At 38.8% G+C, this 19670-nt stretch overlaps 1 protein-coding gene across 7 annotated transcripts in view; it reads left to right on the forward strand.

Moving 5' to 3' along the window:
* Window positions 1-19670, forward strand: part of LOC117429706 (amyloid-beta A4 precursor protein-binding family A member 2) — a 61162-nt gene that overhangs the window by 18410 nt on the left and 23082 nt on the right. For 6 of the 7 annotated variants that reach the window (XM_058998788.1, XM_058998790.1, XM_058998791.1 and 3 more), the window contains exon 2: window positions 17012-18073. In XM_058998788.1, coding sequence (XP_058854771.1) covers window positions 17030-18073 — 1044 coding nt within the window. In that variant the 5' untranslated portion in view covers window positions 17012-17029. Of the gene's footprint in view, window positions 1-2334; window positions 2441-17011; window positions 18074-19670 lie in introns of those variants that run through there. The other variant, XM_058998789.1, reaches the window with a different exon arrangement.

Here is a 19670-nt window from a genome sequence, read left to right on the forward strand (position 1 = left end):
GGAGACTCCTAAGTAAATGTGACCACTGTTACCTCACGTTGTGTTTTCTGGTTAATGGGTATTCTGAGGGGCGGACGGTAACAGTAATGTGGAAACATTTGTCCCTTAAGACTAAATCAACAAATTGAATGAGAGCATGAAGTATCTCTTTAAATTTCCGTGTCTTCTGAACCACGTGGACAATAGTGGCACATGTCATCATTTATGATAGATTACCTTCACATACAAGGTAACTTCTGCAGAAGGAACACTGTGTGGATCCTGTAGTGCATTGTGTTGAGTCATGCAGGAGTCCAACCTTCAGCAATCGCACTACACTTTGTTGTTTATAATAATAATTATGAAAACTATCTTGCTTTGAACACAACAGATAATAGGCTAAATAGGCTACATGTTGCTTGCAGTCTGCATGGAACTTATTAGAATTCTAGAGGCACACACTCCTCAGTTCAGTGCAAATCAATTTCTGTAGTCATGTCTTGCCGAGGGCAGTTGTGTAATAGTAAATAAGTGAGCGTGGTTTAGCAAGAGAAGCAGCACGAACAGAAACAGTAGCGGGGTGGTAATTTAATATTTAATATAAATAGTTTTCTCTAATATAGCTCTTCACTTTTGATTTAATTTCCCTGTGCAGTAATAAAGGTAGTCCTAATTTCAAATGGTCACGGTGAGAGGAGAGTAAAGTGGTCTTACTGTAAGTTTGAGAGATGGATATGATAGTAATGAAGATGTAGACCTAACTGATTGCACTGCCCTCTTCATCGTCATGTAAGAATGGAGTTTCATTGTTGCCTTTTTTTTTTTTTTTTAAACAGCTGCTGTAAGTTGATGTCTAAAGCTGTAGCTTTTTTAAGTCAACTGTGTTTGTAGCCAAGGACTTTAGGAATCTATTACAACCATAGTGAATCCTTTTTTATCTTGGTACACTGCAAGGTTCCATGAAAATACAGTTTTGGTAAACATGTGCTTTTCTTTCAAAATGGCAGACCAATTGTATAGGGAGCAAGTAAGATTAATGGAGTTACTACACTATATTCATTCAATGTTTATTCAGGTGCTATAACTACAGTAGGATATGTACAAACACTCCAACATGCTGTTGGGTCCTTTTAATATTACAGATAATCCATCACTCCCATAACTTGAAACACTCAATGTATTAGAAAGTCAAGTCAACAATTTTTCGGGTCAGTCCTTCATTGATAATACGGAGCAGCTGGGGCATAAAAAAATTGAAATAGAAATCAAAGAACTGTAGCATTATACGGAAGCCGTAAATTGAGCTGACATCTGCTAGGCTGTATTGTGTATCTTTGAAATCTGAAGTAACAGAACGATTCGAGACACACAACAGTAAAGGATGCAGGTTTTTTGTCACTTTTTTTTTCTTCTTTTAATTAAAATAATAGATTAAATCACAACATGTTCACTTCACATTTTAATCATACCTCACTGTGTGTAGGGAGGTCCTCGGGTATGAGAAATAATTCATTTAAGCTGGAGCAAAGTGTTTTTGTTTTATTATATACATGCATTCTTTTTCTATTGGATGCATATCTTTATAAAACAAATGTTTCCAATGAAGAAGTGAAGAACAGACAGTATTTTTTTCAAAGCTCTAAGTGAAATATAGCTTTTGACTGCGTTCTCTTTTTTCAAAATTTTTTAAAGAGAAACATTTGGTCTATGCTGAATTCTCAGAATATTTCAAGGAGGGCAGCAGTCAAATTATTGTTTTATTAATTAGGACAGAATTGGGAATAATACATTGGATAAATAATTGAAAATCCACAAATGCCTCCTAATGAATCCATGCTGTTGCTGAGGTTGCGTTGCCCCTTCAAGCCCTCTCAGTTCTGATCCCACGGATCACACATGAATTCCCTCGGCTGGTGCTCTTGTGCTTGATAGACGACGTGTGCTGTTAGTCAATCTGAGATCTGGCACAGCCCCAGAAATTCCACTTCAGTCTTCCAGAAACACCCGACATGATTCATCTGAACCAATTTAACACTAACCCACACTCTCCATCTCATTTCTAAATGAAACCCACAACATAGAGAGAAAAACAATAGCAAATCAGCAAATCAGTCATATTTAGAGGGTCTGGATAGTACCAAGCCTACAATCCCTGTTCAGTAGTATTCATGTAAGATGTCTTAAATCGTCACAGGCTGATGTGTTGCAGAGTGAAGGGTAATGAATAATGCATAGCCCTTTTCTTGTGACTGGCTGTGCCAGTTGTCAGTGACCAGGAGCATGTGTTATTTATGGTCTCCTGCTGCTGCAGCTGGATCAGCAGCATTTGAACCTTTACTTCATTGTAACTGTGTGCCGGTGGGAGGGGAAGAGGGTCATAGATTCAATTTCTTTGAATGTCTTGTAAGACCTTTTGATATCGGTGCCTGCAGCAAGGGGGCAGCTCTCTTCAGAGTTGAAGGTACTGTATTATGATTTTTTAGTGCGGATGCTGTGTGGAATGCAGACCCTAAATATGTGGAATGAGAGAAGACCGATGATGCCTTTTTAAATGTATTTCTATGTATTATTTCCGGTACAAAGTTGTTATTTAAGTGTAGCTTACAGGTTTGATACAAGTATGATAGGATGTCGTGCTGTAGCTCAGTGTATATTTCCAGTCATTTTAATATTGTTTACTGTATGTGCAAGTGGAATGCATTGCCTTTAGTGGGGGGAGCAATGTTATTTTTACTGTATTTAATGTAGTGTATGGACAGCCCTGCTAAGACTAAAATAAAAAAAAGCTAGCTCTTAGTGCTGCAAGAAAAAAAAAATCGTATTCCATTTTGCCCAATGCATCATTTCTTTCATCCCCTTGCCATCTTCATTATTTAGGTGACTTCTCACTTGGGTGGGAGGCAGCAAATGTAATTTGTTTAGATTTGGCATCCCGTACCCTCGAGGCCCATTACTGCTGTGTGCTGTTTGTTTGGTAAACGACCCGCGGCAGGCAGGTCAGCGGAACAAAAGCCTTTTAATTCTAATCAGTTATGGCCTTTTCATTTTTTAAAATCCTAATTTCAATATTTTCACATAGTTTAAAACAGTAGGAAAAAAAGAAATGTGTTATTCAGAAGCCACTTGAGTTCCAGTTGTACTTGCTATCCATTTCACCACTGCAGCATCTGAGCAGAAAAGTGAAAACGAAGCTCATGTTGTAGTTAGGTAGCGGGTTTTAATTGAGAGTACCAAAAAGTCGTCTTTTTTGTTTAACTGTGGAATGTTCAGCACATGTCGAGAGGTTTTGTAGAACAAGGAAGTTATGTTAAGTCAGTTGGACTGTATCCCAAGATGCTGTACAGTAATAAAAATAAGTGAACTAAATAGTACTAAATAATTTAAGATCGGTACTACAGTAATGCACCCGTTCCCAGCTTGTGGTCCAGGGGTTTAGCCTGTAGTTTATAGTATGAGTGCTGTGTGTTTTAGCTAGAGGTCCACAGGAAAATCCTTGAACACCAGGGAGGTGAAAATACTGGGAACTGCTGACCCAGAGAGCTCCAACAGATCCAGGAAAATGAATCTGCTCAGATACAGCTGATGGGCCGTCTCTAACAGAAAGAAGATTTCCCTGTGCTCTTAAATCAGCAGCCCATTCTGAAATGGGTCAGTTACATAGTGACCTTTAAAGAACCCCATCATGAGTAAATAAGACTAGTGCTCGTAAATGTATATTTGCTGCAAGCTGTGCTAAACAGTATTAATTGTACATCAGTCTGTTTTTAGGTGATACGGTATAATTTATTTCATTTTAAATGTTAATGAAAAAGTGTTTGACGATAGTATATTTTATGGTAGCAGGTTTTAATTGAGCGTATCGACAACAAAAAAAACTTTTTAAAAATGATTATTTTTTATATTCTAGGCTGTCAACTTCTTAAAGAAGTTAGATATCATCTTACAGTAAATTATTGTAAAACATTTAGAGTTCGGAAATACTGAAGCTGAGTTTTATTATGAATAATGATCCTGTGTTTAAATGTAAAGAAGCAATGCATATGTTATGGATGATTTACAGAAAATTTAATTCTATGCCCACGCATTTCCATATTTTTTATTTAATGACTTCAATCATTTTAAAGTAGCATCTTTTTGACAAAGAAAGCTATGAAACACACATTTTCCTCTTTGCTTGGACCAGTCCAGGGTTTTCCTTTTTTTTCCCTCATGGCAGTCACAATGAAGAAGTAAAGAGTTACTTTGTGTGTTTTTTCCATCTTCAGAGCTAATGGCCAGGAACATGGCACAATATATGGATTGAAGAACAGCTCTGTAACTATAGCAGCAGATGGCTTTTCTTTACAGATGATAGGAAGCCAAGAACTAGATAAAGTAGCTCACTAGTGTTTGCAGGGCCTGCTGTGGCGGGGAATTCTTGACAGTTTGAACAGGTGCAAATGTATAATCAGATATTTATTAAGGCCAAACATGGGTGTTACATTATTTATAGTGACTTTGGTTTCGGTTGGAGCAGATTCAGGCTTCTCCACAGTCATTGATTGCCTGCCAACTCCTGATGGGCAGCCAGCTTCAGCTGGTGGCAAGGAGTCTATTAAAACATCATGGTTTTTTCCCTTCCCCAGTAACGGCTGGTCATGAGGACACTGGCCATCTGCTTTGTGTGACTGAGGTCCGGAAGCTCTCTAGCTCAAAGTTTAAGATTCCAGCGTGATCTGCGGAGCTACTGTATAATTCAGCTAATGCAGTGAAAATATGTGATTTGGTATTGGTTCTGCTTAGATTTCCATACTTACTCTGTTCCAGCAAAAAATGGTTCTGAAAAGACACCTCATGGCTTATTGTGGGGTAGTGAGGTTGGAAATGGGAGTGCAAGAAATAGGAAATCGTATGTTTGTTTGTGTTTTTTTGTCTCCCATTACTCTTAGAATTCGCCTGCTGTTGTCATTCACATATTTTTCTGTGATGCATTAAAAAAAAATACAAGATGCCTTAGTTCTAAAACAAAACATGTTTTATAATGATTGGCTCATATGTCAAAAAGGGCTGCTAAATGATGTGAAAATCTCTTTGTCGTAAGTGGAAAAATAGGTACCCATAGCAAAAGCTATTTCTCTTTAAATGTAATGGATTTTGATTTTCTAAGAGATCATGTTAATAGCCAGAGTGAATGCAAGACCAGGGACAAAGTTGCTTTTCCATTGAATTATTCCTTAGGCTGTGTTCACACTGTGCCCGTTTTAGAAGGTTTGATCTGAAACTTGAACAACAGAGTCTGCTTGGGAAATGAACCGTACCGAGTTTTCCTAAAGGTTTTGGTTCGCTTGCTAAACCACAATGTGAACAACTGCTGGACTTGGTCCTTTTGCACATAGGAAATGACCTATACAAGGTAACCTGACAAGTAAACATTTCATGTGTAGTTTAGTTAATATTCTGAGGAAACAAATAGAGCAAAAAAGTGCGAGGAAATGAAGCTGTGAAGGAAATTTGATCAGACACTAAAATATGAGCCGAACTGGACGAAACTCACAAAAATAATAAAATATATTCAGTCTTTTCTCAAAGACAAAATGAAAAGGGTTTTAATAGAAACTGAAAAATATAGGCTTAAGGTGAAGAAACGTTGTCAAAATTCTCTCCAGATGAGAGACTTATTAACAAACCGAATGCACTTGCAAACTGCATTCTGAACACAAACAAACTTGGTACTGAAAAAAATAAATAAATGGAAAACCACCAAAAAAAACTTTAGCGCGCATCCAAATGAACTCAGTCCCTTTGCTCGCAGATAGGAAGCAATCATATTGATACATTGTTTCAAACGAAACAAACCAGCCTGAGTCTGTTTGAAACAGACCCGGTGTGAATGGAGCCTTAGAAACCATTCATATTCTATCAGTGCACTAGACTGCTTGCTTGAGTACAACAGAGATGAGTTTTCTTTGCATTGAAATGCTGTACACCTGAAACCAAATACCCCTTTGATTTATTGTCTTTTTCACTAGATCTCATTGCGATATACATAAGATGTCTCCTTGTCATGAGAAATAGACGGAAGCAAAGCAGAGATGAACTAAATAACTACATTTCCAATTTACACTCATCAACTGCTAGTTCTTGGTATGAAAGCTGTCACATTTTTATAAAGATTGGTCACACTCCAAAGTGAGAGCTGTTGTATAATACTTACAAATATGTATTCCAGTTGAAACCATCAGTGCAAAGTCCTGTACATCCCATTTAGTATCTTAAACAGTAGGCATAGAACTGATGTGTCGGGGTACTGTGTATCAGAGCACTGTAGTAATGCTAGCTGCATTTATAGTGCATGGTCAAAGCCTGTACCTGGCAACTCTCATTACTTCAAACACACATTTCTTGGGCCACAAAAGCGGGGCTTTCCATGTACTTGTACTGCTGGTCATTAACATTTCTGTCGCTGCAACATCTCTCACCTGTGACCTTCTAATAAAAGATCTCTTTCTCTGCAATATGCCTTTAACATTTGAAAATGTCCGTCATTGATAAAGAAGATGCATTTTGTCAGGTTGGAGCTTTTCAAAGAATCAAAAGAAGTATTAGCTTGGTTATCCGTGAATGACATTCAAATACCCGCTCACTGGAAGTTAAAGAGCCACACTGCGTAGCTACGTTTTAAGTGTGATGGTTCAGATTAAAGCTGTATGCAAAGCACTGAATGATCATCTCCCATGAAGGGCACACTGTATAGTAAGTTATATATATAAATAGTTTGGGGAATTTCAAAATGTTTACATCAGTCGATAGTTTACTACACAATATGCCCTTTACGGAAGGTGATCATTCATTTCATTGCTTGCCTTGACAGGGTCTTGATCTGGTGGTCCTCCATCCACACCTTGATTGACCTGGCTGTGTGGCATGGAACATTGTCCTGCTGGAAAAACCAATCCTCAGAGTTGGGGAACATTGTCAGAGCAGACGCATGCCAAGACGCATGAAAGCTGTGCTTGAAAATCAGGGTTATTCCACCAAATATTGATTTCTGAAATATTGATTTCCTAAGTTAAAACATTAGTATTGTGTTGTTTAAAAATGAATATGAACTTATTTTCTTTGCATTATTCGAGGTCTGACAACACTGCATCTTTTTTGTTATTTTGACCAGTTCTCATTTTCTGCAACTAAATGCTCTAAATGGCAATATTTTTATTTGGAATTTGGGAGAAATGTTGTCAGTAGTTTATAGAATAAAACAAAAATGTTCATTTTACCCAAACACATACCTATAAATAGTAAAACCAGAGAAACTGATAATTTTGCAGTGGTCTCTTAATTTTTTCCAGAGCTGTATATATATATATATATATATATATATATATATATATATAGGAGTGTTAATTGATCTATTAGAGAAGACAAGGATAATTCCTGTTGTTGAGCCATAGTCAATGCAGAGTCTGGCCTTGCCACCAAGATAAAAAGGTTGCTACGGAAACAGAAAAGGGAGGCATGCTGAGCATATAAATAGTGAGCTAATGGATGTGCTTTGTGCCTCCTTGTTGACTCTGCAACCTCTTGTTACTTAGATGGCTTTATGGGGGGAGTTACAAGCAATCTTAATGAAAAAAAACCCACTCCGTTTAATAGAGAACACGGACATCTTGATTACTTTCTTGTCCTCTGTTGAAGATTATTATCATCAATAAACAAACAAAAAAAGGCAAGAAAATGTAAATGCTAGAAAATTGGTGTAAAAATAGAATAGACTGACATTTTGCAGTGTTTATTACATACATAATGGTCTGTAGCAGATTGATATGATACTCTGAAAGGAGAAATACTGTGTTCAACAGCTCTCTTATAAATCATCTATACTGTACAGTATACGGGACCCAACCACAGGTGCAAAATATCAAGTCCTTTTTAAATTTTCCCTAATGAATGAATCAAAGTTTTGCAAATTACTTTCCTCAAGTAGAGAACAGGGTATAGGAATGGAATGCACTGGCCATTGTGGTTATAGTCACTACTGCTGCTTTAGGTTATTGGGCAGGTATTGATGTTTATTTATTCCCAAATGTATAGGATTGCCCTTGTCTGCTAAGGTCCAACTATTAAGTCTACATATGAAATGTACAGAAGTTCAACAAATACAGTATCTTCCCAGTGTTGAGGCTTCATCTGTGGTTTTATTCCCACCAAAATGCTGGACAAATGCAAATTAGTTGATGTGTTTTTGTACGCCCCCTGGAGCTCTACCCTTGTAACCGCAGCAGTTGCAGTGGATGGGAGGTTTGCTTCTCCATGTGTGACAAATGAAACAGTGTCAGTGTCTGCTGTACGGCTTACTGTACTGTAGTAAGAAACGCTAAGGTGCAGATGTAGAGTTAGGGGCAGTGAATTAGTGACGGGTCCTTACACAGCAAGTACAACTACAAACATGGCCTAGCCGTGAATTCATCACATGAATTATTGAAAAGTGAAATGACGAGGGAGCGCTGTATTTGCAATTTACAATCGCTACTGGATTTTTTCCCCCCCTCTTGTATTTCTGACCATCCTTTCCCAATTGCCTCTAGTCAAACTGTTACGCTAGTTAGGGAAATCAAATTGAATCGAAATTGCTTCAATGAAATAATATTTCTGGAGGCAACTTGAAATAAGGAAAAAAAATAAAAAATACTGGCTAAATGCAACACTGATATGCTTCCCTGCCTCCCTTCACCACCGTGCAGCCTTGTGGAGTTTTCTTTTTTAGAATTAATTTTGCTGGCATTAATAGTAAGCAAGGGAAATAATGATCCAAGAAGAAATGACAATGGAGAATCTAAACCAGAAAGCCGAACACTTGCTTTCTGGAGAGAGTCTGGTGCTGTTTTTCAGCTTGTGTGTGATGATAATAGGGAAGATGTGATGACTTGAGACACGGCGACACTCAATTGGGTATTTTAATCTTTGCAAGACCTAGGTCTGTTATTCACAGGTCTTTTTTTTTTATTTTTTCAGAATATTGGTTTTACAGGGAATATTCCAAGTAGTAGTTCTAATAATGGCAAATGTAATTTGCGGTTAAAGCAATGCTGGTGTGGCAAACTCATCCATTACTGATGTGGGAAGGTGTCAAACACCTCATAAACCACGTCCTTGAAGATAGGGAGACTCAATGGGAGTCAGCCTTGCAATAACCATACATCAACAAGAGCCGAGACACCTGCTGGGGTGCCCTAAAACAAAGAGGGACACGTAGGGTGTGAAACGCATTATATGCACAGATGGGACGTTAACACATCAATGACCAAAAAAATAACAATGCACAGAATAGCTACATTTTGAGAGATCATACTCTAGTAATGCAGTTCACTTATTGTATCCTTTTGTACAATATACAGCTTATTTGAAAAGTAAGACATGGGCAAAATGTTTTAGCCAACAAATCTATAGTCTCTCTAAGTCGCCTTGGATAAAGGCGTCTGCTAAATAAACATAATAATAATAATAATAATAATAATCAGGACACAGTCTTCATACAGACTTGGCATGGGATGGCTACTATGCCTCTGTGAATAGTATTCTCAAGGAAAATTCGTAAAAAATACATTTGGCACATCTGAAATGGTTATGTGAAAACAGTGTACTTAATTAAATTGAAATATCTCTTTTCGTATGCCTATATCTGCTCAAATACTGTGGTTCCTTGGTAGGGTGCTGTCTTTCCTGCTTATCGAAATAATAAAGGATTTTTTGAAGCTATGGGAAATCTGTAAAGCAGCAATTTGTCAGCCAAAAAGCACGTGCCATATTTTAATTTGAGTCTGTACAGTACTGTAGCTCGTTACATGCATAAATCTCCCCTCACGGAAGGGAGCATCCCCAGCTGTTCTCAAATTACTTCAATTAAACACTGTGCAGTTCCATGCAGCGGCATCATTTAAAAAATGATCTTCGGGCCGAAGCGTAATGGTGCTTAGCGTGTTTATTTTCCCTTTCCTTGTATTAGCTGAATTAATATATGCATCTATCAAAATATTACCTGTTTGTAGCAGTGCATGTTCGACATTGTCAGTACAATAAACCATGATTATGCAAACTTAGATACCACAAACACCTGTGGTAACCTGTAATGTTGTGTGCAATGCTCTTCTGTCCTGTTGTTATTGGGGGGGGGGGATGCACTAACCAGACCTTCTGTTTCTGGTCTTTATTATTTGCAGAATACAGTAGCACTTTTTATATATGCACCCTGCATCCTGTATAGCCTAAGAGTTAAACACTTTCTTCTTATAGGTTTGGGTAGTTTTAACCATTTTCGGTGATAACTTTATGTAAAGCCTCAGGGGTGTAATTTAAAAAGAAAGACTGTGTGGGCAGTCCTGCATAGTAATGATTCTCCCTGAGTATCCCTGGGGCCCTTCAGTTTTAATATGTGTTTAAGTCGAAGGTGTCATCATACCCTACAGAGGCACAGCCCCATGTGGAGGCCCAGTAGGAAGAATGTATTCAATTTGCACTCCTGTTGTTGGCTTTAAGGTATAGCCATGAAATTTCATGTGAACTGGATATTTCAAGATGGCTATTCAGGAGAAATCATTTTAAAAAGCATTACACACATTTAAGAATTGGAAATGTCCTTATACAGTATAGTAGGACTATTCCCTTCAAATGAGAGACATGGTTCAAAATCCACTGGGGTACTAAACTTGTTTGAATAAAGATTTTGTCCATATGAAAATATGTTGCTGTCAGCTGGATCAGGTATTGCACAGCTGGTACAAAAGCTACAGTGTTTTGAGGCACTGGTAGTTAAAAACTAGATGTAATTTACCCACTCAAGCTTCTCATCTTCATGGTAAATTCCCTCTTTCTAGCCTCATACAGTGTCTCATATTTTTTTGGTAAAATTGTATTCAACATTCCCAGGGAAAAACTTATAATTTGCATTTTGTAATTATTATTTATATATATATATATATATAAATATATATATATATATATATATATATATATATATATATATATATATATATATATATATATATATATATATATAATTTTAGTAAATGAAAAGGAAATGGCATCATGTATATGACTGCCAGTGTTTAGTACTGTATGCTTTGCAGTTATGAGACCAAGCTTGAATACTAGGAGGAGCGCTTTAATATCTTCTGAAATCAAGGGTTGAAAGCGGATAAAGTCTACTGTACATTGTACTGTGTCTTTTACATTTTTAAATTGAAATCGTGCATCATACTGCAATATGTGTTGCTTCTTGTTTCCAAGCCTTGATGAATAGATCTGCTGCTTTGAAGTGATCAATAGCATGGAGGGGCCAGTTGCAAACTGAGCACCAAGTGTTAAACAACTAGAAAACAGGTGTGTAAGCAAATGTCATACTATTGAAATTGCAAAGACAGAATTACTACAGGCACTGGTCCACTCAATCCAGTAGGTATTCTGGATATTGGCAGGGTACGATTGGTATCCAGGACTGCATACTGTACACTATTGGTACAGACAGCAAACCAATGTAGAATTCCTAAACAGGACCCACAATACATTGCCATAGTGGTGCAGTAACAGCAGACACATTGGCTTTGTGCAGTATCTGATCTCTTCATGAAAAAGCTACGTTTTTGGGGGACTTTTTGGAATCGATACTTCCCAGTGGATATCTGATTTATATCCCTCGTGGTAGTCTTCACAGCCAGTAATAATGAGAATAGGTGACCCCCTGGGTTCAGCTGGCGTTCTCTGCCTTTCCCTCTCTGTGTATGATCTTCACATTCTCAGCAACCTGTTGGATACAGCTGGTTGCAATGCACATCATGCAGATAATGTCATGGCTGGAGATGTTTGTATCATCTGTGTTGCAGCAGTGTGTGTTACTATAGAAATATGCAGCTTGACCTATCACACTTTGTAAATCATGACAAGGGAGTATGGCGGAGAATCTCAATTATAGAAGCAAAAGAAAAGCAATTTCTTCTGAAAAGAGTTTTGTGTGCGCAGTGTATGTGAAGTCCGAGCATCAGTATTTTTGTGTTTGCTGTCGTGTTGCATTTTGTGTTTGGAAGGCCATTTCCTTTGAGAAGCGAGGCTACTGTGTGGGTGTAGAATGCATCACTGGGAGTTTATCACAATTCTTTGAAGTCTGGGTTGCTTCTTGAGAAAGCGATTCCGCTCACAATTGGATTCCTCATTTGACAGTACTTATTTTCTTACAGATAAATAACAGCATGTTCTTTGAGATTTCTGTGAGGTGAGGCCTCTTGTCACATATTTTTTGCCCCTTTGACACATAAAGTAATACTGTCCCGAGGGTACGGCACAGCAGACTAGAGTCTGACGCAGCACAGGGGGCTATTGAACTTTGAGGAGCGACTCAGCCTGATTGGCTAATGAAGTCGATCTGGTAATTACATTTCATAAAAGGTCCCCCCCACCCCATTTGAGCCTTGATGTGCCGAATGGCATTTCTCTTCTCACACTTCAAGATGTTGGTGGTGGTGGTGTCGGTGTTGTTGTTGTTTTTTTTCTCATGCGATCTGATAACCCTCCATTGTGATAGAATTGAAAAATCAAATTGTTTTGGAGTGTCAGGGACAGCTACTGCCTGAACAATCTGACAGTCAGTTCTCCCGTCTCTCACCTCCAGTGGGGAAGGTAGTTGACTACCATAGTCACACAGTACTTCACCTGAGGGTACAATGGAGGAAGTTCCCACTAATTCCTAATAAATACTACATCCCTTGGGAGAAAGATGCTAAACCATATCCTGCCACAGCTACTGGACTGGACAATTTAACAGCATCTGCAATGATGATGTTACTTAATTACCCGTGCGTGCGTGCGTGCGTCTCATAAAAAATAAATAAAAGCAATACTAGTACTATAATTTCTTTGCCAAAGTAAATTATTTTTTAACCTTGAATGCGTGCATTATAGTTGTATGCCCTGCCAGTGGTTTGAAATGAATTCTTACATAGAATTCTTAAAGTGCTGTTAATAAGGAACATGAGTAATTATGAATAACAACAATGTTGCTTTCATTTTTAAAACCCAAATTCAAATACATATATTCATTATCAGCTTTCAATTCCTGGTCTCCAAACAAGCCTGAAGTTATTTAATACCCTTTACAGAAATGCTATTTCTCAGAACAAATTGCCAACCTGAATTTCAGAGATTTAGCAGTCTCTCGAGGAATTAATTACAATATTACGTACTCAAATTATCAATATAAAGGCATATAGTTAGTTGACCTGTGTTCTGATGGATTTTATATCAGTTTGAATTAAACGTAATTCTACCCATCAAGCATTTCATATGAAAGAGGAAAACAACAATTCAGAAGAAGAAATAAAACCCTGCACCATAGTTGAGAAATATTGCAGTATTTTGCTGTTGAATACTGAGCACAATCAGCTAGGCTCAAAAGATATCTATTGGGGGCTCCTTCACTATCCATTCATCAAGGAAGTGTTTTAAAGCTATTGCACCTTCACTGTTGGAGATAACAGTGTAGAGGCTTTTAATGTCCATTGTAAACAGAATAGGATTATCACAGTGGTAGTGTTCTTTGAAATGGTCCATTATTTGTAGAAAATATGTAGAGTCCTTGACACACGTAGGCAGTGATTCAACAATGGGTTTGAAGATATCATCAAGAGATTAGTTCAGTGGGACAGGAACAGGCTGATACTATGGGACGACCTGGATTGTTTTGTTTGTGGATTTTGGGCAGTAAACAGAAACGACTGCAGTGAGGGTTTTCTACAAGGAGGTTCCGTGCAGGTGCTGGTAACGGGTTTATTAGGATCAGTAGTGGAAATCAGTGTCTTGTAACTTCTGAGTGATATCGTTATCATTGTTAGTGTAGAAGATGGTATCAGAGAGTTGTTACTGAGCTTCTTTTATGTAAAGGTCTTTACTCCAGACAACTACAGCTCCTCCTTTGTCAGCTGGTTTTATTATGATGTCATCTCGCTTGTGTAAGTTCCGCAGCACATTTTCTTCTTTAGATTGATTAAGATGTTTTGTAGGCATGTTAATTGATTTGTTGGAAGGGGGTGTCCAGGATATATATAGTCATTAAAAATCCCACAAGCTACGGCAGTTTAACAAACATCTTTTATTATTATTTTGAGAGAGACAGCGTGACAGCACATTACCAGAATTGACAAGTGGTGGACACTGGCCTGTCCTGTACTCAATCCTGCAGTGAGCACTTAGGACATAATTATTGCAAAAACCACAACTAGTCTACCTTTAGGGATGAGCGCACTATTTATAGACTAAATATACTGTAAAAATGTTTTATCCCAGCTGTGCGGGGGAGTTTTGAATAAGCACAGCACGGGTCGGCTGTCTTCCGTGATGGGGCGAGCGGTTGCTGTTGGTTACCATTAATCTCTTGTCACCAGCTTTGCATGGGCCCCTGCTCTTCAGCAGTGAACGCTGGCACCAGTCAGGAGGAAGCCCACTGCCATGTCGGGTCACAGATCCCAGAAGGACAAGCCCTGTGTGTTTGTTTAGACTGTGGATGAAGTGGAAGAACCGTGAACGAAACAAACAAAAAAAGAAAAAGGTTTCAGCCACAAATGCTTTTTTTTGCTACAAGAATATTATACTGCAGTATAATGAATTAATATATTACTGCAAAAACTGATTTTGAGTGTTTAGCAAAGTGTGAGTTCAGGTGTCTAGAAACTCTTTGTCTGTCAATATCATACAGGGTAAGTAATCTGCGATTCCTGAACTGGTATTTTTAAAGTACAGCTTCCATGACAGGCTACTGACCCACTACCGTAAACCGATACAAAAGTAAACTTACCATTCCACTGTAAACAAATGTACTTTAAGATAAGCAGACCGATAACACCACCTTGCCTGTAAATTGACCACATGGCTTAAAACCTCTGCTTCTCTGTCATGCTTTTGACATGGAGCTGATCCACTGTATGTGTGCCTCGTGCGAAAGAACATATATTTATTATGGGGTACTTGCTGCAGAGCATTGATACAGGTATACTCTACAGCAGGTCTTCAGAATGAATCGGTTATTGTGCTTGGCAGGGACATCCCTTTGTGCTCAGATTGGTAACAGATAAAATAAAGGGAGTTGTGATCGATGAGCCGTGAACTAAACAAACAAACAGAACACAGATGGGTCATGAAAAGAGCCTCCCAGCCTGACGCAGTTTTTAGAATGCACAGCAGATGAACATGTAGGATCGTATCAGCAAATTGGCTATGCATGATTGAGAAATGCTGGCACACAGGTTTGTATTGTCATCTCCGAGTTTTGCCTCCAGTCCTCCCACTGTGTGGCGTTAGGCTTGAGGAATAACAGGCAGCATGCAGAAGTAAATTGGAATTGTACAAGGTTAATTGGGTGCCAGGAAGGATTCTACTGTAGGAGCCAAAACTTGAAATAAAAATGTAATATTCATTTCTACAACATTTTTATTTAATTTTTTTTCCGGTAGAGGGATCAGTTCAAATGGAAATCGGTTCAAAAGCAGGGCAGGTGCAGGGATGTCTTTGAATGTATACAGTATGACAGAAGCAGCTATAGAGTGAAGTCAGGTGAGTACCCAATTTGAAATGACCAGTTGGAGTTTAGCCTTCTCTCTGCAGCCCTCTTACAGGCCAGGATGACTGAAGATCAACGGGAAATTGCTGTCAAGCCACTTGCCTCTCTTCACATGCTGAACCTAAACAACTGATGTTATCAAGCCACATTTCTCTCAAGGCAAGGGCCCACAGTCCAGAAAAGGTTTAGTTTCAGGCTGTATTGAGATCCTACTGCTGTTTAGACTGTTAAGAAATCCCATTGTGTGGAAGCAAATCAGAATATTTCAGCAAGAATCCCCATTGCTCACTACAGTATGTGTTGGTGCTGATCCTCATAACAATACCTTGAAGGTCTTCAGTGCTTGAAAGCTATGTCCCTTCTCTTTGAATTGTACTCTAGCTCGGAGGTGCTGCTGTTGTAGAGGTCAGTAAGTACCCATGATTTATGTGGAGGTTAGCTACCCATGAACGAATCGCTTATAAATCATGATGCCATCTATGGTAATTGTATGATTCACTGCTGGAAATCTCAGTTAAAATATTGATTGCATGACGGACGTTTTTGTGAAAGTAATTATCACTTTTCTAATATGACGCACACAACACGGCCTACTATACTCAATGGTGGTACATTAATTAAAAATTAAAGCAATCTCATTTATTTCAGTGTTGATGCTGCCTTCTAATTACAGTTCATCTGGTTTACAGACATTTTTTAAACGGTGCATGTGGAAATGGGATGCAAGGGGTAGATGTTGCACAGGTTTATATAGTATTCATTCATGGTTAAATGTAATATAATATTTTGACTCTTATCCAATTCAATCTATTGCATCTAATGCAGCAGTAGAGTAAATTCCACCCCCCAAAAATACTTGCAGTTTATAAAAAGCATGACATAGATCATTATAATGAAGTGCATTGGGTTCCTGTTTTAGAATAACATTAGGAAAGCTGGTGCCGCATTGTGTAGTAATATAAAACCTGTGTGTGCGCCAATAATCTAATTGCATTGATAAGTCAGACATGGTACCAAATTCTGAATGACATAGAATTGCTGGGATCCATTTGAGATTCTTATGAAAGCGTATAATTTATTTCAATCATTAGTAATGCTTTGGTACATTAATAAAAACAAGTCAATAACTTTATGGGCAAAGTTCACAGGAAGCTTTTTGTTCAATGTTTTCCCTGAATAATTTGCTGTGAGAAAATGAACGTAATCCCTGGGCGTTGATGAGATTGACAACTGCTGGTATAAAATCAATGTCATGTCAGCTACAGCAATATTGAGTAGCACGTAACAGAATGGCAGAGCCGATGTGATGCATGAATACAAAGGAATATATTATATTCTAAAAAAAAAAAAAGACAGTGTGCTTTTCATTATCTTTTGATTATTTCTTTCCTAAATTAACATGCAGGAGTAATTGAAAATGGTAGTTGCTACATCCTCTCTCTTATTTCTTTGCAGGTTGTACTCAAGACATGAATGGAATGTAAGCAGCCAGCAATGGCGCACAGAAAAAGGCAAGGGACAAGCAGCGGCATGGTGGAGCCCAGGGTGAGGCCTTGCCCTGCCGCTTCTGCTGCTCTTGACAAAGAGGAGGAGCCGGAACAGGAAGACCTTCAGGCCCCGGAACAACAGTTCCACCAAGAGGTCTCTGACCTGAAGGACAGCCGGCCTCCCACCCCCGAGCCCACGGACCAGGAGTGCCATGACCACAGCGGGGATGAGGATTCCAGCTCCGACTATGTCAACAACACCTCTGAAGAGGAGGACTATGACGAGGGCCTGCCTGAAGAGGACGAGGGGGTCACGTATTACATAAGGTATTGCCCCGAGGATGACAGCTACCTGGAAGGTATGGACTGCAATGACGGGGAGTACGTAAATCACGAGGAACAGCCATTGGAGACTGATGAATGCCAGGAGGCCGTGGAGGAGTGGGCAGAATCTGAGGGGCAGGGCCAGGTTCTCAGCGAGACAGCAGAGGAACAGATCTATGAAGAAGACCAAGACCAAGGCCTGGGGGACCATGAACCTTCTATGCAAACTCCCCTTCCTGGAGACGAAGACAAGGCGACGGAGGAGGAAGACGAAGAAGAAGAAGAAGAAGAAGATGATTACTGCCCCAACGAAGAAAGTTATCCTCATGACTATTACGCCCCGGAGACCAATGGAAATTCTGTCTGTGTGTCTCCCTACCAAGCTCGGAAGGGCGGTGGGGAGGGGGAGGACCAGGAGGAGGATATCGACCAGATCGTGGCTGAGATCAAAATGAGCATGAGCATGGGGAGCATAAGCAGTGACACTGACCAGAGCCCAGAGGAGCCTGGGATTGAAACAGGATCCAAGGACTTCAAGGATGTTGCTCTCAAAGCAGATCCTGTCCCATACACGAGGAGCAGACATGAAGGCAGGCCAAAGTCTCTGAACATTCCTCAAGCTTCGAGGCACAGTGCAGAAATACAGAGGGGGTTTAAAGTGCGGGCCAGGACTCCAGAGGAAAGGCAGAAGTGGGCCCAAGAGCAGGTAGGGCATTCCTGATGCATCAGGATTCTCTAGCATGAACCAGATTATGAAAAGAAAAATGGAAAAGATGGATGCTATTGGCATGGTTTGACTTTGTTTTTAATTTACACACATGCCAAAACGATATTAGCAAGCTCAAATAATACCAGATAATTCATTGCTTAAACAGATTAATGAGTTCAAATTAAAATGTTAAACCTTTAAAAAAAAAAAAAAAAAAAAGTCTGTGCAATTACTGTTGGTGTGAACCCATTATTTGTCTTTGTCAATTTATCACAGATGTTGAAAGGTGCTTTCACATTTATTAAAATCTGTGGCAATGATTCATCCACACACAGCAACCAGAAGGAATAGTGTCCTATTCTGTATTATCAGTAAGCACCTACATATTGCTGATCTTTTCCTCTCATGAACTTCTTATGTAGTGTTTCAGCTGTGTATAAACAGATGGCAAGGTGTAGGAAAAGATGATTCCTACTGAAGTGGGATGTGCCACCCAGTGAGCTGCACCTGTTACATTGAGTAGGATTGTATGGAAAAAGAAGCTGGAAAAAGACCAGGGCTTTCTCAAGAAAGTCTAATGAGTAACAGGGCTATTCAGAATGTGTGCAGGAGCACCATCATGTGGAGAACATGTTTGTGGGAGTCTTTCTAGCAGGAGCTCTCCCATAGTAATGGCAATACCACCACTTCTGGAATTGATACACTACCAAACATCATGTTTAGCAAGGCACCCTGTGCTCCGTGTGTACATGTTAAGAACATTGTGGATGTCACCCCTCTCTTTTTATACCCCAGTTTGTTTTATTAACACACTAAATGCATTGTAATGGCTGGTTTGGTGTGTTAAAGGGCTGTAAAATTCATAATAATTTGAAAATACTACAGGACTGCACTCTCACAAGATGAATAATGCATACAGCGTATCTTTTTTTGTGATTCAATCTCTGTTTTAGAATAGAAATATCGATTCTTCTGATTGATCTGCCCACCTCTCCATGCACTGTGGTAGTCTCTTGGTAGAATAGCCTGATTGATCTTATCTGACTGAACCTCACTCCGCATCATGTGTATTCAGTTAAATCTAACTTACACCATTTCCCAAGTCCAACTGCAAATATTGCAACCGGACCTATCTGACTTCAAGTCCGACTTGGGGATTCATTTCAAGTCCGGCTTGGGAGGTATGTCTTCCGTGTTTATTAAAACCAGCCCCTACTTCAGTTACTACGGGAAACTGCATTTATTATGAAAAAACATAGTTCTGTTTGATTTTGTTATGTATAAAAGAGGTTTCTTTTGAAAGTCTGTGCTGCGCTACAATATTTATATTTTTCCAGTCTTTATTATTATTCTGAATGATTATAGAAGTGGTTAGTGTTTGTTTAACATCAAAGAAAGTAAGGTATAATTAACAAAACATGCCCAATCTATGAAACAATCTATTATATGTATTCTTTTTTTTTTGTTTGTTTTGTTTTTTTAAATAGGTCATTTTGAAATTGAGATGTGTCGTTCAGATTAAAAAACACAGCAATATAACCATCTCAATAACGACAGTATTGTAAATGTATTCATGGGATCAAGTGTGCGTTCT

The sequence above is a fragment of the Acipenser ruthenus genome, chromosome 24 (assembly GCF_902713425.1).
Source record: "Acipenser ruthenus chromosome 24, fAciRut3.2 maternal haplotype, whole genome shotgun sequence".
NCBI lineage: Eukaryota > Metazoa > Chordata > Actinopteri > Acipenseriformes > Acipenseridae > Acipenser > Acipenser ruthenus.